General features: G+C 40.6%; 1 protein-coding gene across 2 annotated transcripts in view; it reads left to right on the top strand.

Annotated features, from left to right (window-relative positions):
* Positions 1 to 442: 442 nt before the first annotated feature.
* LOC113011957 (uncharacterized) overlaps positions 443 to 25,985 on the top strand; it is a 32,204-nt gene continuing 6,661 nt past the window's right edge. The window contains exons 1-4 of one of the 2 annotated variants that reach the window (XM_026151848.2): positions 443 to 918; positions 12,869 to 12,950; positions 15,447 to 15,961; positions 22,936 to 22,989. In XM_026151848.2, coding sequence (XP_026007633.1) covers positions 850 to 918; positions 12,869 to 12,950; positions 15,447 to 15,961; positions 22,936 to 22,989 — 720 coding nt within the window. In that variant the 5' untranslated portion in view covers positions 443 to 849. Of the gene's footprint in view, positions 919 to 12,157; positions 12,298 to 12,868; positions 12,951 to 15,446; positions 15,962 to 22,935; positions 22,990 to 25,985 lie in introns of those variants that run through there. The other variant, XM_080293449.1, reaches the window with a different exon arrangement.

Below are 25,985 nucleotides of genomic sequence, written 5' to 3'. Positions count from 1 at the left end.
AGTACTTACAGATAAAAAAAACCAACTAAAATTAGCAGCAAACGTAAAATGTAAAAATGTATATGGTCAGTTGTATAGGATAAAAAACATTTCTCAGTCTATATATGTGTGTGTGTGTGTGTGTGTGTGTGTGTGTGTGTGTGTGTGTGTGTGTGTGTGTGTGTGTGTGTGTGTGTGTGTGTGTATAATGTAAATGTAAATGTACATATCATATTTATCTATAAATGTAAACATAATCTTGTTTCCTGTCCTGGCTTTTCTAAGCTGGCTCACATCAGATGGGCCCCAAGCTCCATAATGAAAATCCTGGATACGCCCCTGTTGAGGAAATAAACATAGGAGAACTCTTAGCCCGCCTCCTCCTAGAGAGAGTAACACGACGTCACCGGGCCCGGCAGCCAATCCGAGAGCGATACGCTCTAGCTAGAGGAGATCTCCTATGTATTGGTGAAGCTGGTGTGCATTCGGCTGTGTGTATGTGTGTGAGTGTGCGTGTGTGAATGCGAACAAGTTGATATTCATTTAAATTTTTATTACCCCCTCCTCCCTCATCATAAACATATTTGAGTTAAACTCCGGGAGAGATAAAAGTAGTTAAACATACAGCAAAGGCAGAGTGACTCCGATGAACTCGAAAATAAGTTTGCTGCGCACTGCCTTTGAAAAGAAGCCGCATCTACGCAGTTTGAGGAATCTCGGTGTGTCGGTGTTTTTATCGACACCGGAGAGAGTCAGTGCAGCTGCTTTGTTGTGTGCCTTCTTTCAAAGTCGCTGGTGAAGTTGTTGTAACCGTCACGCTATAGGAGGCAGTAAAGCGGGGATAAGCCATTCACGAGAAAATAAGACAAAATGCTGAAGACGCTGACGAAGAAGCTGAGAAGACATTCACTCAATGAGATCCATCCTTTCCAAGTGAAGGTAAGTTCATTACACACCGTGAAATGGTTGTCATGAAACTCGCAGCACAAACAGCTGAGAAAGAAAGTGACTCGTGTCTGTGTGTATGCGTGTGTGAGCGCAGCGTGGCTTTACTTTTGTCTCGTGACTCGCTTATGAACCTTTATTAACACTATTTCTCTTTCACACGCACAGAGCAGCAGTCATTCCCAGCCTTATACACCCCGAGTGGCCACAAGCCCTATCAGATGGACTCCTCCATCTGCACCACCTCTGGTGGTCAAACGAGTTCATTTGGACTTATTTAAACGGAATCTGGACCACTTTCAGCTTACTGTTTACTCTTAGTGATTACATTCTGCTGACCATTTATCAGTTTTGGTTAGTAAATTGTCTCAGCTGTTTACCCATGACTCTTGGACGCTATTTTAACCATTAGTCCATTACTTTTAGTTACAAATTGAATTATAAGTTATTTATTACATCAAGCTACCTGTTTGAACAATGTATCCTTTATCTTAACGAATAGTTGTTATCTACTATTCATAATTTTGAGGTAAAGTCCTTCTAGGAGCTACTTTGACTTCTTGTTTATTACTGTTTGACCAATTCCTAAATAGCGTTTTCTTTCTGTGGGACAGGCTAGAGCTTCATCACTGCTGTGCGTGTTTTTGGAGGTACTCTCAGCCTCATTCATTATCAAGCAATTTACTCTTCATGGGTACTACAGGACTTTCTCTGGTGTTTACAAGTTAAAGTCTTAAAAATCCCTCTTGAGCTAAACATGTTTGCCTCGCTGTCATATAAGAAAGGAGAAACACTGAGAAACATTGGCCTTCTGTGTGTAAGAGAAAGGCTGGTGGAAGTAGTTCAGAGTGTGCATATGTGTGTTTGGGGTGAGTGTGGGGGTACAAATTGAAGCTCATTTAGGATGTACACAAACAAACATTTCAGTAAAAACCGTATTACTGCAAGCTGCCCCCACATCTACATCTTTACCCTCCAATTATCCACCACAGAATCCATGTAAGTGCTCCTCAGTTGTTGCTGGCTGTTCAGCTTGCATAATGCCTCTTTTTGGGGAGTTGAACGGTGAATTGTATCTTGCACGGGTCACTGACTTGCTCCATCTACAACACTATTGTGCGTCAACCAACTGCATAGTCGCATGGCAGCCATTTTGTGCCAAAGTGCGCCCATTCAAAGGCCTGGAGGTGGATATGGGGGAAAGTGTGCCATCCCTATTGTCTGCTATTGTTTGTGCTTGTTGATCTGCTCACTGGTGGAAACGTTCTGCCTGTCGTAGTGATGGGAAAAGTGAGTTGTGACAAGGCTGGTTGCCTTCATGCTGGACTGACACAGGATGGCCTGTGAAAGCCGCTACACAGCACTCTTAAACCAGTACAATGGTGATTTATAAGGAATTTCTGCTGGTATGACCCCTGCTCCAGGACCTGCACTAATGCAGTGTAATGATTCAAGAAGAGGCAGCCAATAGAGCACCTTTCACTGAAGGAATTTTAAATGATAATCAAGGTTTAGTACGATCTTAGAATCTTAGTTAGTGATAGAAAGTGTACTCATGTCGATTATTGCGACACAAAGCCACAAACAGGAAAAAAAATTGTTTTTTGATTGTTTTTTTTTTTTTTTCCATCATGGCTGATTTTTTTTATTTTATTTTATTTATTTATTTATTTTTCTTCTGGTCCTGCTTTTTGTTGTCACTAAGATAGTATTTAGTATTTTATCACTCAGTTGGAGGGATGAAGCTCGCTGAGGCCTAGAGACTGGTTGGCAACCATCTGGCAACCTTGAGTCATGAGGGAAAAATGTTTATTCTTTGATCTTATTGTGAGCGGTTGCTGGCAGTTGCTGTGGAAAACAATTATTAATGTCCTACTGATGCAGCCCTAAAGACCAGACATTGAGCTTCTGTAATCACTAGCTTCTTGGGAATACTCCCACCACTTTGAAAGTGGTTGGTGGAAGTTGCAAAGAAGTATGCAGTGGCAATACTTCCTTGCAATTGTTTTGGTCGCTTGCATGTTGTCGCTGTCACTAATAGTGTGCATGGAAGACATTAACTGTCTGCACAAATTTGCAAACTAATTGCCAAGTGGCCATTAAATTGAAAAGTACAACGCAAACTGAAAATGAAGAACTCCCACCTTCAGAGTAAAAGTGCCTTTTACAGCTTTTACTTTGAAGTAAAAGTTCAAAGCGACAAAGGGGGTCATCTGATTTTTGGCGTTTTCTGTTTTCTTTGTATTATTGTTGCATGTTTTCAATATAAAGCGCCTCGAGGCAACAGTTGTTAATGTGCTGGTTGGAGTGTTAAAGCCCCACATTTTTTCTATAGATGAATGTTTCTAGTTCGTGTCACATTTTTTCAAGTAGCACTGCAGCTCGAAGGGTAAACGGTGAGTGTCCACATCCAAGTCTGTGTCTTCCATGTAAGTTTCTATCTGAAATCTGCTAGCGACTGAAATAATCACAAGGATGATTTTGGTGCAGCATCATCTTTGCGCTGATTTCATTTGTTGAAGTACCGTCTGGCAACCACCTCCTAACCATCTGGGGAAAACACGTTTCCCTAGTGACCGGTGATTCCCGGGTTTTGTGACAAGTCCTTAGCCCTGTGTAATTGAGACCTAACCAAGCTAGCTACCATTAGCTCATAACTTTGCTATCTAGCCTCTTGTCTAAATAGAGCTTAACAATAACTGCCCACTTTTTAAGGGCCCCAGTTCCGGAATTGAAATTCCTATTCATTCTGTCCATTGACGTTCCAGAAAATCCTTGTACAAAGAGTTTTAATCCTCAAACCAAGCCAACCAGCTTTGAAATTAATCATGACCATAAAAAGATTTAATTTGAATGTATAAGGGGTCAGTAGGCTCTAATTATATGTTTTAGCAGATTTTTATGTCAGATGCCCTTCCTGATACACCCTTAGTAGGATTTGTGCCTTTTCCCGAGCTCTAAAGGGAACATTTTATTTGTTAAGGGAGTGTGTAAACCACTACACTGTGGAGCCACAGGAACTACTTATCACACAGTGCATGCACAGCATATGCAAAATCCACAGCAACCTTCAAACCTTTTGAGTTTAATCCATGTAATGTTTTATAGTAGTATTTGTGAATATTAAACATTCATATTTCCATGGTAACAATGACCACCAGCAATCACAGACATCAATTGCGGATTGTGGATAGAGTAGATCTTTTCCACAACATTGGAAACAACACAGTTTTTGTTAAAGTTGATATCTTAAAGATTTCTAGTTTCTACAAGAGCATGCACCATTGTTTCACAGTGTTGTAGCTCATCTACTTTAGATGTCAGTAACATCACTATGACGCATAATCCATAAACCCATACGAAGGACATGAACCTCACTATTGAACTCTGTGTGACGCTGCTGATATTTTATACCTAGTAAAATTTTGGAAATTATGGTCCAGATTTAAATTTTTGCAGCAGATTTTTCTTGTACACTTTGACTCCTCTCCTTGCTGTGTTGGCCCTTTACAGACTCAAAGAAGCCGATGTATTGGCTTCGGGATAGTTTAAAAGAGACTAAACGGTCTCTCAAGGTCCTGGAGCTTCGACAGATTAAAACCACTTAGAGCTACACTACTGTGAGGAAGATCCACCAGCTGAGTGTGAGCTGAAGACAGGCAAGCATGTCTGTCCCTATGCTGTGTGTCTTTATGAGAGGGGGAATGGAGTGTGACAGTGTCCATGACAGTGTGGAAGGGCAGAGCAAAGCTGATATGTGTGTGAACTGGGTGGTGTGTATTTGTGTGCGCGCACGCTGTGACATTGCCATTGATCCAGCTTAGCAAGCTGCTCAGTGATGCAAGGCACTGACAAGGATTTCATTCAACTGTTCTTGACACACAAACACACAAGTCTTTGTATGTGTTTGCATGCGTACACAATAGCAGTTTCTATGCTTTATTCCTGCAGGCTCATTTTCATTTTTGCTTATTTGTCCAAATGAACTTCAAGCACTCTCTTCTTTCTTTCTTTTTTCTTGTCTTCTGTCTTTTTATTCAGGACTAATGTAAAACTGTACTGTGAATAAAACAAAAGTATGACTCAAACTTTTCTCAAAATATCAGCAAATTACCAGGTGAGGAAATGTATGGGTCAACCAAATCTGAACACAATTCTTACCTGACCGCTTCAGAATCAGCTGATTTGTTTGGTTTAATAAGTATACCACATTTAATGAAGCCCTGCAAAATTTTACCTTCAAAATATGAGAATTTTTCCAAGTTACAGGCCCTCGAAGTACATCAGATTGGGCTGAAATTTGGTAGATTTTAATTCATGTGAGATTTTTTTTTTTCTCCGCAGCATGTTTCAGGAACATCAGTATGGTGAAATGTGTATCATATTTAAATAGCAACACAGTAGCAGTTTATTGTCTGTGATACAGAGTAGCAGAAGCAGGCATTGGTACCCCAAATGTTTAATTTCCTTTTCCACAATTCACCGAAAGGAAAAAGTGAAAAGTGCAATTTGGGTAAACTTCCAAAGGCCTTAATACTATGTGGGATAAGTGGCTAGTCAAAGCAGCATGTGCCTACATTGATTCCAGGCTCATCCTGTAGCTGTGATTTATTGTGTGTCATAATAACTTTGTATAATATAACTTGTAGTCACTTCCAACAGTTAAATGAGTTAAATGAAATCATGTTGATTTTGTGGGTAGTTATTCCTATGTTGATTCCAGGGAAATGGATAACTTTTAGCTCTCCATTGTAGGCTTTCTAAACTCAAACAACATATTGGCCACTGACATCTGTAAATGCTATCTTATTTGCTGATATATTGGTTCATAAAGGTCACCTTTTCTATTTTAAAGTTCTTCTGTCATACTTCAACTCTCTAAATGTTTTTTAAGTACTATATAACTTTACTCTTACTGAGCTTTGTAGTTAGTTTGGTGGAGTTATTCTCAGGTGTAGTGCAGACCCACAGCTCACAGCAGTCCAAGCCCTCACCTCAAACTTAATTTGAATATTTGTCATGCAAAGTAGCAGCACAGACCTGGGTAGTAGTTGGACCGGAAGATGAAAATCACCACCAGTGATTAACATCAAAATGATATTTGAATGCTGTCACTGCAGAGCTACCTCCTAACAATGTGAGAATGACTGTGGAGGGTCATTAAGCTTTTCAAATATTTTTTTCACACCTGTTTTCAGATTCAACGCGATTGGGACCTTAAATATTAGTGCAATGCTAATGTGGAAGGTTGTGCCGACTGAACTCCTGATTAGGTTGTGTTTGTGTTTTTTTTTTTTTTCTTTGCATATAGTTCTCTATATCAGTTAAAGAACAAATATAGTTCTTGGCCAGCTTTTCTTGGTGGACTGAAGGCTGGGTGAGAGGTTAAACTTGCCAAGCAGATGTTTCTCGCACAGCTTTCACCTACTTCCAAAGTGAATGGAGGAGATCATAAACTCATCATAAGACATATGATAACATTTATTAAGAAGCCCAAGAATAAGTTGCCTTATTTTCTAAATATTGACATATCCAAACATAACCTTCATTGGATTAGGTTCTTGTCTTTTTTTGTCTAATTGTGTTTCATTCTTGGCTCTCAATGTGTACTTCAGTCACAACATAATATATAATCTTTAGATATAGAGTAGCTAGGTAAGCTTCTGCTCACTTCTAATTTCGATGAACCTTGTAAATCCTTTTTATTGCAATGTTAAACCTAATCTTAAAACATTAATTTATGAGAGCTGAAAGAATTTTTGAAGAATGTGCTTACAGGTGGGGCACTACTGCTTTATATGCTATTTTTAGCAAATGTATTAAGATAAACAAAGTCTGTAAATAGTTGGGATTGTCTTGAAACTGATTGTTTGAAACTGGATAAAAACTGGCAGCCTGAAAGAACTAGAAAGTGTCTAAGTTTGCAATATTTAAATGGACAAAAATGTAGCGATATTGTATTGTGTATATATTATTGCTAGTGCACATGCAAATACTTTTGCAGAAATACTGTTTGCAAGGCACCACCCACTTTTCTGTAATCCATACCTACTCTGGTGTGATGCTGTGACAAGTCAAACGTGGTTATTACATATTCTCTAAAGAGTTGCAATTCCTCTAATAGCCACTTGAGGCTGGATAAAAAATGAGGCAGTTCCCATAGACTACCATGTTAAAATGCCCAACTTTACAGCAGAAATGAACATGTTTACTGCCTGCTACGGAAAAACTGCTTTAGTCTATATTTCTCATTTCCATATTTATATTAACTGTATATAGTTTCATTTTTTAAGTAAAGCAAACTTTTGTATTTTAATCATGTTATTAGAACCTGTTTGAGTCACAGGTCAGACTTGGGCAACTGTAGCTGCTACCTGTCTGCTAGGCTTGCTGTCAGCTGATTGGATTTACTGAACCAGAGCTCTGGACTGAGAGCATTTTAATGCAGTTATCTCTATCATTGTTTGTTTGTTTTTTGTTTTTGTTTTTGTTTTCGTAGCATCCAAGAGAGTCTGGGCTTCATTTTTTAGTGAGTGATATTGTAGTATGCTCAAAAGTTTAAATTGGAAGTCCATACCAGATACTTTGTTAGGCACATTTTGCTAATACTGGGTTGGATATAAGGTAAACCATAAGCTCTATGCTTTTTCTTATCAGACGGATAAAAATGCTAAGAAAATACATACATTTCTGTCAAGTTAACCAACTCAGAATCTTTAAATTAATTACATGCTTCCAATCGCTCATTTTTATCCAGGAAAAAAAATCGTAATATGATGCAGCCTTTTTAAGTTGGAGTTATGCAGTCCAGGCTTGACTAGAGCATTATGCATGAACTGAACTCATTATCTTATGCAGACTACTAAGTGAAATACTGCTCACTTTACAGTAGCAAGGGAGCAACCATTAGCACCATATCCTGGAGCTGAACAGCTGGTGCTACAGCACAGTGTGATGGTGAATGTCAGTTAAGCAATAGCTAGAGTTTGTTGTAGCTAGCTGTGCCAAAGGAGTACCCGTATCAGATGTGGTTCACTGAGAACACATGCAAAGTTTTTCTCTCTTTCATAGTAATACCTGATATCAGATAACTGTCACACGCCAAGTTTTTGCTGTCTAGAAAAACAAAGTGAAACTTATTCAAATACTCATACATGCACCACGGCTTTGCTTCACACTCCCAGAGGAGATTTTGCATAGCTTATTTTTTATCATCTGTTGACATGTACTTGTTTTGCATTAAGAGAAATTCATCAGATGCTGTAGTAGCTTTTGAGTTCATGGGAAGGGGTCTCGTTCTGTTCATGCTTGAGCTGTTGTTGGTCTTTTAACCCCTTCTGGTGAGAAACTAGAAGCAAAGAACTTCTAAAGTCTCATAGCTTAGATAGTCTAGCCCTAAAGAGCCATATCCTCTCCCTCAAAAAACTTTCATGTGGTAAAAGTTATTCTTCTGTCAATTTTTATCACATTTTTAACTGAAGAGGTCTCCAGTTAAAGTCATTTTTGCTTAGGAAGATTTCCAAGTGAATGAACGATACCACTATATCAGTGCTCAATGCTACATTTATTGCATCCTTTAGCAAAGGGTACTTTGGAGCATCCTTTATGAAAGGAAAGTCCCACAATTCATAGCAACCATCAGTTTGTGAAAACAAATAAACATAAATAACAAGTAATAGAAGTCATGTAAATATTAACAGTGCATTTTCCATTTTGTGACCTAACCTGCTAATATGTATGATTCTTTAACACAGTGTTGTTAAACCCAAAAATGAACTCTGAGAATAGATTTTCTATGATTAAACAATTAAGATTATGAGCTTTATCAAAGTGATCAAAGTCATTTTAAGGTTCACTATAATTTAGTTTGCATTAGTTATGTCCATTATTGTATTGCAGTCTTTAGGACTGTCTTGACTTCAGTCCCAGAAAGTCAGAATAAGATCGTCTCTCCAGTAGGACGAGAAAATATGAGTGGACTTGATAAGCAACTAATCACAATCACTGTGACCTCCATGAGATGAAGTATTTAAGATGTGGATGTCATTGTCATCTCCGGCTAGTTCCATGTCAACAACATTCACATTGTTAAGTAGTCTTATGTAAGTATAGTTGAATTCCCTGAGCACCGTGGTTCACTTTTCCTAAGTCCTTAGAAATTCTCCTTTACAAATTTCCCTGACATGTTTTCCATTGAGATCAAGGGTAAAGTGATTACGAAAAGGAAGTCATTTTTTTGGTCTGTTTGACCGCAGCCGGGGTCAAGAGAATAGCTGTTGCTCTATTTTCAGATTTTGATTGCATTAAAGTATCTTTCTGTCACAGTCAAAGTACCATGAGCCACTCCACCATCTGCCATTTTGATTTGTCTTTTTCCAGACACGAGTCACCTTCAGCCACCACAACCACATGCTTCTCACACACATGGGGTTTCTGTTGTGGTTCAACCACTTTACTAATGTTTGTTATCATTTGGAAACGGTTGTCATCGAGGGAGGACTTCCTACCATATATCCTTAGCCAACCAATTAGCATGCATTAGCAGACTCCTTTTTTGATGGACAAAATTGTAAGTGTTGGATTTTTTTTTTTTTTTTTTTTAAGCTGACATTTTTTGGAGGGGGCGTGGGGGGTCAAGATGCAGTCAGAGCATGTTCATGGACATTGGCATGAAAATGTCAAATGTAAACATGCCAGAATTGATCAGAATCATTCATTTTTCCGACTGACAGAGATTTGTCTGTGAAGAAGCTTTCAGAATTCCAAAGAAGCAGAGAAGCAAAAGCTGCTAACTTGATCTCAATGGTGATCTCATTGCGAGTGAAAACAGATTTAAGCGACTCAGACTAAATTCCTGTCTCTTCTGAGTACAATTAAAATGTTTATAACCCGCAACTAGTACCAGTTCGCTCTTGGTATCCTACAACAGTAATGTTAACAGGATTTCGACTGCTTTATGGATGCTGCCCAACAATAACTCTCTGTAGTATACAGTGGAGTTGAAGCCCAAGCCAACCACTTGCCAAAACACATTTCCTCCTCACAGTTATTCCTCAACGTCTTTTTCATATGGAGTTCATGAAGTGAAGCTGTTTAACTCGAGACTCCCTCAGCCAAGGGGTTTTGTCTTGTGAACTGGCTCTGGGTCTGTTCATTGAGTATCCTTCCCACAGCTCATGCACCAGTGAAAAGCATGAAGGCTACACTCTTTTATTGCATGGAATATACCCTTTGTTACACTTTTAGGTGACTTCTAGATGTCTTCATTAAGATAGGATAGCATCCTCTGTATATGTTTTAGAAAATGGTTGGTGATAACTTTTTAAAAATCTTTAGTGGTAACATTGTTAGAACATCTTGCCTTGAGATTCCTGAAGGTGGCATGTTTTTTAAAATGAATAAATTACTTTGAGCAAGTGGAGCTTCTGATTTAGCATTTTCAGCTGTAGCTCGTTTTCAGTTCGTTTCAGTATTTGTAGGATATTTATTGCTTCAGTTAATGTTCCTGTAGGGTTAAAAAGTTCTGTTAATTGTTGCCTTTCATTTTTAAGCATCGCCATGTTGTTCCTTAAACTCCTTAAACTCTTGTTGTTAGATTGTCAATAAATGTAGTAATTGCATTCATAGGAAATGGACTGTTTTGTACACTTTTCCATGCTTTTTCCTACATGAGTGCTTGGTGTCTAACATTCATACTACAATGGATGCATCAGAGAAAAACTTGGGGAAACATTAGCTGGGCTTCTCTACTGACTTAGCCTCTGGGTGCAAATTTTAAATGCACTACTCATGTAGTCAGCTGATATCTGGGACCAACCTTGGGGTTTGGTATCTTGCTCAAGGATAGATTGGCATCCAGACTGGAGTAGCAAGGGATTAAAAAATCAACTTCCTGATTAACAGAAGACCTGTAGCTCCTGAGCTATAGCGACCCCGAATGGCCTTTAGTTGATGAGCCATGTCATTGCTGGTAGTATGCTATATACTCGGGGAATAAGTCATATTAATTTAGCACATAGCACTTGGTCAAATTGGACACTTTGGCATGTAGTGCTTACTACCTACTGCTAGCACTGTCACCTCGCACCAAGAAGGTTCTTGCTTCAAATCTACTTTGCCTTTCTGTGTGGAGTTGTGCATATTCTGTTAAAACCTGCTTGCATTCCCTCTAGATACTCCGGATACACACATGTTTATTTAACCGGTGATTCTAAATTGGCAAATGACATGTATGATTATCTGTTTCTCTGTGTTAGACCATATAGAATCTGGAATAGATTAGGGACTTGTCTGTGGAGCACCTCAGCTCTTGGTGGAAGTAAACTGGGACAGGTTACGTTCATTTCACAAACCTACCACCAGAAACGTTATCTGGGCTTCTCTGCTGACTTAGCCTCCGGGTGCAAATTTTGAATGCACTACTGATGTAGTCAGCTGTCTTCTGGGACCAAAATTTCTCTTTTGTTCTGCAAATCTTTGTTTAAGGATTCAAATTGATTAAAAAAATAATAGAAAGCTAAGCCTTTGATAATAGGCATTTGGGAAAAAAATGTCCATCTTTTGCACCCAGCTTGGATTGTTTACCTGCTAAAACCTGCTCAGATGTGACTTTTTGATGTTATCAGACTTGCTCTTGGAGAGTATAAGCAACTGAAGTTTTTAAAGGAAGCATTAAATGAAGGGGGAACTCCAGTTAAACATTTGTAAATGGCCAATCACAAGGAGGTAAAAAACCTGTTATTAGATGGTCATAAAGTTTTTTGGTCTAGTCTAAAATATCATCTATAAATTAACATTGTTTTCAAGGGTCATTTAGACACTGTCCTACTTTGTGAAAGACAAAAATCATTGAGCTAGCAACATAAAGTGTGGAAAGAGTGTTTGCAGTGTTACATCATCAGACTTGGTTTGGCCTATTCTTTGGTCTGCACTGATATGACACATTGGACTGTAAGTATGACATGTTTTCAGTCAGTTTAGCCTGTAGCAATTTAAGGAAACTACATTTATGATTAATAGGAGTTTTGGCTGACAGAAAGTCGGCCAAAACTCCTGTTATTCATTACTGCTGATATAAGATGTGAATAATGTGATTTCAACGGCCTTGATGTTGTTGCATAACAGCATACTCTGGAACTTCCACTTAATATGAATTGAATACTGTCCTCCCTGTATTTGTCTTTGAAACCCTGGCTCATTTCCCCCTTTTTCACTGTATTTTTTTGAAGGCCTTCAGAAAGAGGAGGAGGAGGAGGAGGTGGTGTGTGTTACACACTAGAAGGGAGGACACTGTATGTTTGTGTGGATGTATGTGTGTCATCGTACACACAAGCTCAAGCACAGATGGCAGCTGCTCAGCGAAGCCTCGGAGTGGTAATTACTGAGTGTGAGGCGCATTACTTAACTGTTAGCTTTGCAGTCTGCAGGGTATCTGTATTGTTGTTGCTGCTGTAGAGGAGGAAACGATTTTTAAAGAGACAGTCTGGTTTAGGTTGAATGTTTTTCTGTACAGCAACTTGTGTATGTTTACTGAAGCCAGGCAAAAATTTACTCTCAAGGTATGAATATTTTCTAACGTAAAGGCTCTGGAATTATATAAAAGTGAGTTAAAGTTTTGTGATTTTTAGTTTGCATTATTGCTGTCAAAGCCTGTGACCTAAAAGAGATATACACATGAAATATTCAGGGCTAAAAAAACCACTTTTAAGCCCTGTTAAAACGGCAAACAAATCAGTTTTACACCCACGCCAAGTGTCACGATCTAAGACCAAAATCTTCCTTTTCTTTGGCTTGAAAGAGAAGGACCCTTATATATCCTTGTATGATAAACTTTGTTTTTTTTGTGTATGTGTGTGTAATATTAAGATTCATATCAGCAGGGGATATGAGGGGTTAATTTAGCATTGCATGTTTGACCTACAGTACAAGCTGATGCTTTTTCCAGATTTCCTACCATGGCAGCGGAGAGGGAGGGGAGAGCGATGACTCAGAAGGGGAGAACCAGGAGCTTGCACAGATTGACAGAGGTATGTTCCCACTGCCAGGCAAATCACCTTTAATTGAAAATAGACGATGATTTTCTGTTTTGGGTCAAAAATAAAGATTAGAGGGGAACACTGATTACTGGAGGAGAATTTTGACTCTGGAAATGTCCTTCAAATTATTACAGTGTTTTCTGGGAAACGAAAAAAGTTTTAATCACCTAAGAAATGCAGTAAAGGTGAAAAGAGGATGCTGAAAGAGCCATTGATACTTATACTTGTTGTTGGCCGTAACAGATTGCTTACAGGAAACTTGAAAAGCGTTTCACTTCAATCAACTTCAGCTACTTCAGAAAGCTGCTGGCAGAAGTTTCATTAGAAAAAGGAAATACGGCCAAATACACTCAACAAAAATGTAAACGCAACACCTTTGTTTTTGCTCCCATTCCCCATGGGATGGACGTAGAGACCTAAAATTCATTCCAGATACACAATATAACCATCCCTCCCAAACAGTGGTCACAAATCAGTCCAAATGTGTGGTAGTGGGCACATCTGCTATATTGAGATAATCCATCCCACCTCACAGGTGTGCCACATCAGGATGCTGATCTGACATCATGAGTAGTGCACAGGTGTACCTCAGACTGCCCACAACAAAAGGCCACCCTGGAATGTGCAGTTTTGTCTCACAGCAAAATGCCACAGATGCCACAAGCAATGAGGGAGCGTGCAATTGGCATGCTGACAGCAGGCATGTCAACCAGATCTGTCACCCGTGCATTGAATGTTCATTTCTCAACCATAAGCCGTCTCCACAGGCGTTTCAGAGAATATGGCAGCACATCCAACCGGCCTCACAACCGCAGACCTCGTGTAACCACACCAGCCCAGGACCTCCACATCCAGCAGGTTCACCTCCAAGATCGTCTGAGACCAGCCACCCAGACAGCTGCTGGAACAATTGGTTTGCACAACCAAACAATTTCTGCACAAACTGTCAGAAACCGTCTCAGGGACGCTCAACTGCATGCCCGTCGTCCTCATCGGGGTCTTGACCTGACTCCAGCTCGTCGCCGTAACAGACTTGTGTGGGCAAATGCTCACATTCGATGGCGTCTGGCACGTTGGAGAGGTGTGCGCTTCACGGATGAATCATGGTTCACATTGTTCAGGGCAGATGGCAGCTGAGAATGTCCCAGTTCTTGCATGGCCAGCATACTCACCGGACATGTCACCCATTGAGCATGTTCGGGATGTGCTTGACCGGCGTATACGACAGCGTGTACCAGTTCCCACGAATATCCAACAACCTCGCACAGCCATTGAAGTGGAGTGGACCAACATTCCACAGGCCACAATTGACAATCTGATAGACTCCATGCGACGATGTGTTGCACTGCATGAGGCAAATGGTGGTCACACCAGATACTGACCGGTTCTGGGTCCCCAGACCCCCAATAGCGCAAAAAACTGCACATTCCAGGGTGGCCTTTTGTTGTGGGCAGTCTGAGGTACACCTGTGCACTACTCATGATGTCAGATCAGCATCCTGATGTGGCACACCTGTGAGGTGGGATGGATTATCTCAATATAGCAGATGTGCCCACTACCACACATTTGGACTGATTTGTGACCACTGTTTGGGAGGGATGGTTATATTGTGTATCTGGAATGAATTTTAGGTCTCTACGTCCATCCCATGGGGAATGGGAGCAGTAACAAAGGTGTTGCGTTTATATTTTTGTTGAGTGTAGCAGCTGCACTGAGGTCATTTATAAAGCTTCTAGTTTTTAAAGTAGCTACGTCGTCTGGGATCTCATTATCTCTCAGACACCTTAAAAAGTAGATGTATTCATTGCACTTTTCTTGACTGATTCAGATTTTGTCTTTCTTTTAAATTCTAAATGTGACCTGCCGATACCGAATTATAACTGACAGAGCGTACAAACAATTTAAACTTTTCCTCAATGTAAAATTAGATTTTCATAGTAAAATAAATTGGTAAACTTCACAATTTTGACTTTATAGTTTGCACAAAGCTACAGGATCTTCTCTCACTTAAACAAGATGAAAATAAAGTGCTCTGCTACTGGAAGGAGGTGCAAATGATTAAAAAAAAATAAGTTGCCGAATGCCCACTTTTACCGGACATGTTTTACCTTACAAAAAAAAAGCAAATGCAACAGATTTATATAACAAATCCAAGTAGTTTTTGATGCGTGTCAGCTACAGTGATTGTCTTTGTCCCCTGATTTCCAAGAACTGGGAGAACAATAGAAAATAAATATATATTTTGATAGCGTAGAGTTGGGGTAATCTGGAATGATTACTTAGCCTTTATTAGGATTCCTGGTGACTTTTGTTCCTAGTCCTTTAGAGGAGGGAGAGAGAGATAAATCTGACTAGTGGTTAGCTTAAAAGTAGGAAACAGATGAGAGCAGAGGGGTACCTTGTTTCAGTGTAACTGGTCTGTTCGGTATTAAATTATAATCTTCTACATTTTTTAAAATTTGACTTATGAGTTTTTAATTCTCCTAGAGAGGCGGAGAAATTGTGCCCTCACCCCTCTGGCCACCAGCCAGCAGCACAACCAGGGTCCCCTCTCTCCTGCACGGCTGCGACGCCTGCGCCTCCTTTTAGATGCCAATCTGGATCGCCACTCTTCAGAGGAAGAACTCGAGCGAATCAGCTGCGGCGATAACAGGAAGTGGGTATCTTCACTCTCCCAGCGCCATGGCGATCACCACAGCAGTGCCTCCAGTGATGAGGAGGTGCGGGACCTCTGTGGCTGCAGGTCGCCTGCCGCCTCCGCCAGGTCGCTGGGGGAGCCCGGTGCTTGCCTGGCTGCCTCCCCCAGCCCTGTACTTTTCAGCTCCAGCCCACCACGTAGCCTCAAGCCACCCCCCATGCGATTTCAGCTGCAGGTGGTTCCGCCGGTTGCACGACCCATCATCTTGACCCACTTTGACCAATCAGCACCTTACAGAAAGTATCGGCACAGCTACGGGGGGGAACCAGGGAGACCCAGTCTGGACTTGGAGAAAATGCAACAGGTCCGTGAGTTAAATACGAGGAGCATGTATATGTTAGCGCTAAATTATTAAAGCAGGGTTTTTCCTGCAGCTAGTATAATGCACCCTTTTTATTCTCCCCTGAAAGAAGGCAGTATGTAATTAGTTCATTTTGTTTGTCTGTCTGTTTCTTAGCAGTCTAAGATTTACAGTTTTCAAGATGTCATATTTTTTGTGATGGTAGATGCAAAAAAACAGCTCAAACAGATTAAATTTGGGTAAAATCTGGGTCAAGGTCACACTAAATGTAAAAAAAAAAACCCTTTTGTATTACCCACAATTTGTTTTTTTTTTATCGCCTTCAAACTTCTCAACAATATACTAGGCCTCAGGAGACACGAGTATCTAGGTTGGCCAAGCATTTGACTTTGACCTTCATTGAGCCCAAGGTCAATTTTGACCTTGGAAAAAATCGCAAGAAACCGTACTGAGTAATACATCCTCTGAAAGGTTGTGGAAAGAACTCTTCAACACACTTTTAATTTTTTCCATCTGATGTCCTACGACGTCTGTGTTACCAATAACACGTTGAAGTCATCATATTGTAATAAAAACAAAGTTTTACTGTAGTATAGCTCTTGCCTTCGGGAGGACTTGCGCCCTCTGAGCAATCTTGTTTGTTATGTTGCCTTAAATGACAAGAAAATGCCTACAATTTTGCAATTTAAGGTAAAACTTGTTGTTTTCATGTAGACTTATTATGTTATGTTCAGTCAGCCCCCAACAGCCAATTTTGAGTCCGTAAAAACCCTGTTAACGATCGTAGTATCAATGGGCCCTGAAGGAAATGGTTTTGTTGTCCATATTGGAGAAAATGGCATGCGTTTTTATACTTCCTTGACCATAACAGGGAACTCTCTTTTTGAGGCAACTTGTGAGGGCCCGGGGCACTTGCCTTTCACATATATCCTGCAGCACCGTGTACCACATTGGCTACACTTCAGTGGAGGCTCATTACGTTAAGTGTATCAAGTCGTCAGTGTATAAGGACATAAATCCAAGCAGTCTATGGAAACATTTAGTAAAAGTGCATCACAGAAAACTTAGAGTTCACATCTGACTAGCTCATAGTTTGGCTGTTGGCACTTACAGGTAAGTAATATGTGCTGGCAGCCTAGCACCCACACACAGAGTTGGCTACAAGGACAGGTAAAGACTTAAAAAATCAGTGACCAGATTCTGTTGTTAGGAGGTATTGTCCTTTAGCATGTAAAGGTCAAATGCAGTGTTTCAAACTCTCTTGCTAACTTATGACACAGATACTGCATCACATCAGGCCATGTTTTCTTCTGTGCAAAACTGAAACTCCAGCAATTACGGCAGTGTATGCAGCACTCACTTCCTCTTCATTTTTTGATGGTAGTTTCCATCATATTCACCAAAATTCTGCAAAGCTTGTGATTTCTATTTTTGATTTTTTTTTTTTTTTTTTTTTGGGTGACTTGTAAATTTCCATAGGGAGTTTAGTATTAGATAGGCTAACATTTATAGCCTTCACTGCACATGCACACACTATAGAAAAAGGGTATGTCCTGCAGAGCCAGTTAATATTTGGGACAATATCTCAAGATGTTAGACAAGGGAACACGGGATAAAAAAATGCTTCACAATCCCACATAAAGAAGGATATCCGGTCACCTTGCTTAAAAGTAACACATACATGAAATTGCATAACAGTATGAATCCCTATTTTTACTTGTGGATTAACATGTAAGCAATATTTTGTTGTTGTAAATGGTTCGGGTGGAACTGATTAAATACTTTTGGTTAGTTTAAAGAATTACAGTGCATTATATATTTTATAACACTGAAATTTTCCTAAAATGTGAATGCACTTCTAGCTTTTAGCACAGTAAAAATACTAAGTACTTCCAAATTATGCTTCAGTACAGCACTCTAATCTACATTTACTTAATGGCTCTGCGGTTTAGTCCCCAGGGCACTGTATAACTGATTAATAATAATCAATTTTTAATTGCTATCAGTCGTTATTGCTGTAATTGAAACAGATCACTGACAGACCATTTCTCTCTCAGTAGGATGTTTAACTTGGAGCTTGGAATGCCATAATTTTGGATAATCAGTGAGTTTATGTGGGGATGTTGTATTAGGAGCCAGATTTTCTTCCCTCAAATATTTGGATGCATTCACAGAATGCAGTCTTTTCATGTCCAACAACCCGTTTCACTGTATGCTGAAATAGATTCTCTGTACCTATTTATGTAATATCATATTTAATTCTGACACTATAGCAGTATGTGTGCCAAATGGCAGATGAGCCTTAACCCCCCCGTCTCCACCCCCCTGAGCAAATCAAACAGCGATCTTGGGTCGCACATTTGGTCCAAAAATTCAAGCGTGAATACTCTTCAAATACACATGCACACACGCAAACAAAGTCCTCCCTTTCCATAGCCGGACGCTCGCCTCCACGGTGGTCTGGCTGGAGAGGGATGAAGGAGAGGGAGCCACGGACGGCAGATGTCCGCCCTCGTTTTTCACAAAGGCTGGCGAGTGAGGGGAAACGATGGAGGGGTGGAGGCAGAAGGAGAGGATTAAATAAACAACAGAAAAACGACAGCCACTAATGAGTCACGGCGAAGCTGGTCCGCTAATCATTAAAATCCAATAGACTTGTTGGCCCACACTGTGGATGGGGAAGGGTGTGTGTGTGTGTGTGTGTGTCTTTGCAAAGAGAGAAACTGCAGGTTTCAGGGGTCCATATGTCCGTGGGGTTTTTAGAGGGAACGAACAGATGATAAGAGACAGCGGGCAACTTCGAGAGGGGTGAAGTGTAAAAAGAGAAGTAGTGTGTCGATGTGTATATGTGTGTGCATCCATCATCCTGCCTGTCTGTCTGTGTCTGCATGTGTACATCCTCCTGTCTGTGTCACTGTGTGTGTGTGTGTGCACGCTCAGTGAAGTGGAATGGGAGGTGCTGCAGGGAATACAAAAGGGGGCCTACAGAGGTAGCCAGCAGACACATTAACCCTTTAGCTGGACATCTCCCAGTCATGAAATCAGCCTCGACTTCTACACCTCATCCAGGGTCTGATGTACAACAAATAGCACATGTTCACTGGTGTTTGTACAGGAAAAAGTTAGCTTATAACCCTTGAATTTCTTATTACCCCCAAAAGCGATCTTAAATGTGTGTTAGAAAGATATATATGGCAAAGCTTCACATTATGTTTGGTCTGAGTACACCATAAGAATGCCGCGGTCAGACATTTAGTGGAGGACCTCGCCCACGCATTTGTAGTACAACCACTTCTCTCTTTTTCTATGAACATAAAGTTGACAACCTTTTTTATCCTCTGGTTTTTATTCTGTTCGGAGTTCCAGAAGCAATTTGGTGCAAACAGTGTTTTATATGCAAATGACTAATTAAGGAGCACAAGCCAAGAAGACTGAGCTCTATAAAAGACGACCATGCCAATGCACGGCTTTATAAATCTAATGAAAAGGATGCATTTCTGCCTGTGCTCGTACACGCAGCTTCAGTCATGAGTTTTATGAATCTGGCCCCCAGGGGAGCAAGAAAGGGAAAGAGATGCGGTTCTTGTTAAAAATGTAATTTAAAGGTGTCAAATATGGGGATTCTGTGCCAAAGGTGCAGGGAACACCTGAAACATATTCTTAACTACATCCTGAAACCATACAAATGGACATGCAAGCAAAGGAAAAGCATTTTCAAGGCCAGAAACGAGAAGAGTAAGAAATAAGTATATTTGGCCCAAAATATAGCCTCCCAGGCTTATTTTCAGTTAGATTGACTCATAGTCTATTTTTTTTCATTTCGAAGAGACAGCTATAAAAAAAACAAGAGCCATAACTCTGTACATGCAGAGTGGGTGGGCTTACACAGCTTCATCTTACAGGAAGATATTTGTACAGCAAATCTGAACACAATAAAAGAAGAAGAAGAAGAACAAGACTGTTCCTTTAGTTCAAAATGAGGCTTGCAGATACTGCATAGAACTAAATCCCGGGTTATGTTCAGTAGCATACTCCAATATAAATTCAATTTAGTTAGTGTGGCAGATGCTGGTCATTTGAGCAAAACAAAAAACTGGATGACAATTTAAAGGAAACACCTGAACTGTACAGTGACTTGGTCAAAGTTGTTCCAAGTGATCGACTGTATCCTGATGTGAGTGAAAATAGCAAAAGATTGAATTAAATTCACTTCAAAGCACTTTATATCATAAGGTAAAAAGCCGAGAATAGTGAGAAAACCAACCAACAATTTAAAAAAACAAACAAAAAAATAAACCTGTTATGAGCAAGCACTTGGTGACAGCGGGAAGGAAGAACTCTCTTTTAACAGGGCAGAACCAGGCTTAGGGAGGGACAGCCTCCCTAATGATAATAATAATGATTAAATGCTGAGTGGTGTATAAACACATAGAGTGAAAAGACATGAGTGAAGATAACTGCACCCACAGCAGCCCAAGACTATTGCAGCATAGCTAAGGGAGCATTCTGAGTTACCTGTTCCAGCCCTACTTCCTTTAGGAGGAAGCTAATTTCGGTCACTTGCATCTACAATCTTATTGTTTTGAGTACTTCTCATAACTGGTGGGCGTAGGTGAGGAAGGAATGTAGATTGAGCAGTAAGTCATCTGGCTTGCTTTCACGCTCTATTCGGCACAACGGGCTGGTACCAAACTGATCTGTTGGTCTCTGTCTTCACTCAGCTCATGAACAAACCCCAAAATGTTTGAGCAACTCCCCAAACACTGAGTGGGCACTCCACTTTCTTCTAGGTGAAAACAATGGCCTCAGACTACCATAAGAGTGCATGGAAAAAAATATTAATTCTTCAGATTGAAATGGTCCTTAAATGCTGAAGGATATTGACAGTGCACTTAGTTTTGGCTCCGGTGCTCCCTCTCTAAGACCAGGGGCTAACGTGCAGGTCTATGATTCCCCAGTGTGACCGTAAATAATTAGAGTCATGCCTTTATTTATTTATGGGTTCGTTCATTTAGTCTCTGATAACTCCTTATGCTTGCTTGTCCGTGTCCATTCCCACAAACTGCACAGATGTTGTTCTAAGTGATCGACTATATGCCGATGTAAGTGAAAATGGTTTTGATTGCTACATATACTATAACATTCACACCCACCAGGTCTCAACCCAGCCAGTTATCTATGAGAGATTCTGGTCTGACCTGTTAGCTCTCTGCACTGTCATCCAAACACTAAGTGTTAAACTGAAATGAATAACACCACTGTGAAAGCTAAGTAGAACTAAAAAGCAAAGATTCAATTAAATTCACTTCAATTCAATATTATTTACATAGCACTAAATCACAACAATGGTTGCCTTAATGCACTTCTATTGTAAGGTAAAGAGCATAGAATAGAGAAAACCCCAACAATAAAGCAGCTCGGATTGAGCAAGCACTTGGTGACAGTGGGAAGGAATAACTTCTAACAGGACAGACCCAGGCTTAGGGAGGGGCAGCCTTCTGCTGGGACCAGTTGGGGGTGGTGGGAGGAAGACACACTGTGAAAGAGAGTGAGAGATTAAAAATAACTAATGATTAAATGCAGAGGGGTGTATAGGCATATATCATGAAAAGAGGTCAATGAAGATAACCCATTGCATCCTGGGAAGCCCCCAGTACCAAGCCAATTGCCGTTCAGAGGGAGCGCTCAGAGTTACCTGTTCCATCCGTAACTCCCCTTAGGAGGAAGCTAGTTTCAGCTGCTTCTGTCCACTTATTGTTTTCATCACTGCTCACAGCTGGTGGGTGTAGGTGAGGAAGGAATGTAGATTGAGCAGTAAATCAACAGGCTTGCTTTCTGGTCTGATATCTATTCAGCACAACAGGCTGGTACCAAACCCTTCGTGTCGACTTCACTCGTCCTCAGGTCATGAACAAGACCCCCAAATTTTTTAGCCCGGAGAGAGGTGCAAACGATGGCCTCACACTACCATCCATTATAAGAGTGCAGTGTTAAGGTAGTACTTATGCCCTGGATTCACTTTTCAGAACCTGGAGTCTACATCCATCTTAACTAGGCGGCCCATGGATGTAAACAGTGGTTATAGCTTTCACCAAGGATTAGCCTAGATAAGTCAAGGCTATTTTTGTAGCATGTTGCATAGAAGACAAGTTCTGTACCCACGTTTCTACAGCTCGTTGGCAAGCTGTGACCTGTTTAAGGTGAGGGTGGTGTGCAGGGGTGGATAAAATTATCACTTTGATTTTTCTCTAAGATGGGTTCTTTGAAAGTTTGCACGAGGCCAGCTCAAACATGTAGCATCTAAAATAAACATTGGATTTGGTTTGTTTTTAAATTCTTCTTCAAGCATTTTGCACTCAAATACTGTAGACTGTAGAGTCACCGATGGGAAGAGGGGAAAAAAAAGAAAGATGAGGGCTGGCAGGAGGTGAGCATGAGGGCAAGTGCACGTTGACTGTCTCCCACATCACAGCAGCAGGAGTCTTGTGGTGCTTCCATTCTCTCCTGCGCTCCCTTCCCCTTTGGAAGCTACCTCCGCGACTCCAGACAATTCGATGATTGTGTGGTCCCTCCACCCCCACTGTGTTTTCTTTCTTTTTTCTTTTTTTCTGAAAACAGTGGAGCTGCGTGGTCATGGAGGGGAGTGGGAGACAGGATATTGCATAAGCTTCATTGACCAACTGTTTATACTTGAGTGAGACAGCTGGATTTGCTGACTTCCTCGATCATCCCGAATTAAACATTAAGCCGGTGCCTACTTTGTTTTCATGTGTTGGTGTTTTGCTGTTTTTGATATGGCTGATTATAGAAAAATACTCACATGCACCGACACTAGCTTTAACCAGTCATTTTCTCTCATAAAAAGTTCAGTCTACAAGAAAAGGTGTGGAGCTTTTACTTTTCCTGTCACAGAGGAGCTGCTGCTGAAGTTTTAATATCGATAGAAAAGTCACTGTGCTTTCTTCTTGTCTTCACAGAAGATGCTGCTGAAAAAGAACTGCGGAGGGAAAACACGGACCATAAAGATTCGGGTGAGTTCACTTTCATTGCCACACGAATACCCTGCTGGCAGGAAACGCTCCCACAACATTGGCGAACATTGGAATAGTATTCCTGTAAGCTTCAAAGCTCAGCTAAGACATAACATTTTGACTGCAACACTCGAGATGTTTTGAGAATATTGTCACGGTGAAGGTTATGAAGTTTACTGCTATCAGCTGTACGCAACATTCCTACAGCTGATAGCAGTAAAAAAAAGAAATAAAACAAATTGTCAACACAACAGCTGGCGATGTTTTCAGGCTGTTATGAGCTCTGAAGGGACAAAGCGCTCATAATGTTCCTCTAATGGCATTTGTTAGCAAAGTTAGTAGTTTTGACTGCAACATATAGAGGTTTTTGGTATAACAGATGATAATATATTTTTTTAGCTTTCCCACATCAGTCAGTCCATCTGTAAACCCTTGAAGTGGACAGTATTGTGCAAAAGTCTTGAGCCAAGCCTCATTTCCATATATTTTGCTTCCAAGGAGCCAAGACACACAACCCAGTGAGTGTTGTGTCTACACAAAAGAGAAGAAAGCAAAAATCTGTCCCCCATGTTTTAATAGGATCTATGAAAAACTCCAAAGATAACACAATTTGATGGGCATATAAAAGTATTTTGACGCCAACAAGGTGATTCCCTAAGAACTAATAGCTGAAAACTTGGCAGGTTGTGCAGTTTGTCCTTAATAAATGTGAGGAAACTGGACAAGTGGAGGACACAGGAAGAAGTTGCGGGCTTAAATAAGTATTTGCAGAAGATGAAAAGTATTTGAAGGTAATGTCCGTCATCAGAAATGGTCTCAGAGGAAGGTGGCTGTCAAGAAGCTATTCTTTAGAAAGGGAACCAGGTTGAAAGGACTAAGGTACGCCAAATTACTCAAGAACTGGCCTGAAGATCAGTGACAACAAGTCTTATGGAGTAATGAATCCAAATTTTTTTTGGTTGGCGGTGTTGTTAATCTGTATGTAGAGCGGTCCAACAGTGAGTGCCTGTAGCCATGTTTAAAAACCATCCATGTAAGATAATAAACAGGATCCCATATTTAAATGAGGGCAAAATAAAAGCTTCGTTTTGAACTTTTATTGCTGGGTAAAAAAAAAATTTTTCTGCTCAGGCTGAAGCGTTCCATTTATGGGTTGTAATATCTTTAACAGGGGCATCATCATGATATACAGATGCTGCTAACTTGAAGATAAAAGTGATATAAAAAAACCCCAGTGCTATCAGTTAAAGCCACAGATTCACTTTGCAGTTTATCACAGCTCTCTCACTGGAGACAGCATCTACACACTTAATGCCTAATTAGAGCAATGTGACAACTGCTAACAGAGTTCACTTTCCTCTTGCACACCGAGAGACTCACTAGGCTGAGTTCACTCTTAGTTTAATTGCCTTTTTGTCTTCTCCTTTCTTCTCTCATTTGAGCTAACGCTAGCTACACACTGACTCAGAGGTGTCTGCTCAATTTGTTGCTGGCCTTGAGTCACTGCAGTGAGTTGCACTATTTTTACTTTACGAGACTTGAACAAACCGAGTTCCCCGTGTATCACTTTGAACCAGTGCTCATACTGGTTTAGCCTTATTGAGATAAGAGTGACTTAAGAGAGTCATGTTAACAAAATAAATACATCTAAGCATGATTTTCAATGATAATTTTCAATGGTTACATGACGTCATTTACAATAGTTATATATATTTAGCTTCTTTAGCTGAAGAACCAGTGAGCTTATCCAATGATGAAACGTCCGTTCCTTCACAGTTCACACCATTCTTCTTATTCTTTCCTTGAGTATTCGTCAGATTATAATGAAACTTGCACTCAACAATGGGTCTTCACTCAAAACGGTGCTGAAGGTCGTCCAACTCACGGTAGATTAGAACGTTAACCAACTATGAACGGGTTAAAGTTCTAGTTAACTTGAAAATTTAGTTTGAAATTAAGATCCATCCATCCATCCATCCTCCCATCATCTGCTGCTTATCCGTGCTGGGTCACGGAAGCAGTAGTCTAAGCAGAGTCCAGACCTCCATCTACCCAGCCACCTCCTCTACGTCATCCAGGGGGACCCTGAGGCGTTACAAGGCCACGCGAGAGATCCAATCTCTTCAGCATGTCCTTGGTCTACCTCCAGTTCTTCATCTGGTAGGACATGCCTGCAACGCCTCACAGAGGAGGTGCCCAGGAGGCATCATGGTCAGACAGATGTTCAAACTACCTCAACTGGCTCCTTTTGAAGGGGAGAAGTAGTAGCTCTACTCCTACTTCCTCCTCTATGACTGAACTTCTCACCCCAACTCAAAAGGAGAGATCAGTCACCCTTCGAGGAAAGCTCATTTCCGCCACTGAGGAAATGTGTTGGGCTGTGGTCAAGGGCGGAGGCCCTGGTGGTCCTATACCCAACTGCTGAGGGTGGATATAAGATAAGATAAGATAAGATAGAACTTTATTAATCCCTCGGGTGGGTTCCTCTGGGAAATTCGACTTCCAAAAAAAGCACAGCAACGACCGAAGTTACAGTTACAGAACTGTTATATATATATATACACACACACACACACACACACACACACACACACACACACACACACACACACACACACACACACACACACATATATAAATACAAAGACAAATATAAATAAAATATACAAAGGGGATAAATAGAATAAATAGGAATAAAAAATAAAAATACAAGTGAATTGCACATTTCAAGTATTGAGTCTATTGCACTGTTGACTATTTACAAAAAGTATTGCACAAGGTATTGTACAGTGAGGTGCAGAGGCACTGCAGCTTAGTTGTTCCCTCCTTTGTCCTCCTGTTTCCCCTCCCTCTCCCCTCCAGAGAGAAGTTAAACAGTCTGATGGCGTGTGGGACAAAGGAGTTTTTAAGTCTGTTAGTTCTTGTCTTGGGGAGAAGCAACCTGTCACTGAACAGACTCTTCTGATTGTTTATGGCCGTGTGCAGAGGATGCCCAG

The sequence above is a fragment of the Astatotilapia calliptera genome, chromosome 19, assembly GCF_964374335.1.
Source record: "Astatotilapia calliptera chromosome 19, fAstCal68.1, whole genome shotgun sequence".
In the NCBI taxonomy this organism is placed as follows: domain Eukaryota; kingdom Metazoa; phylum Chordata; class Actinopteri; order Cichliformes; family Cichlidae; genus Astatotilapia; species Astatotilapia calliptera.
This window is presented reverse-complemented; position numbering and strand designations above follow the sequence as displayed.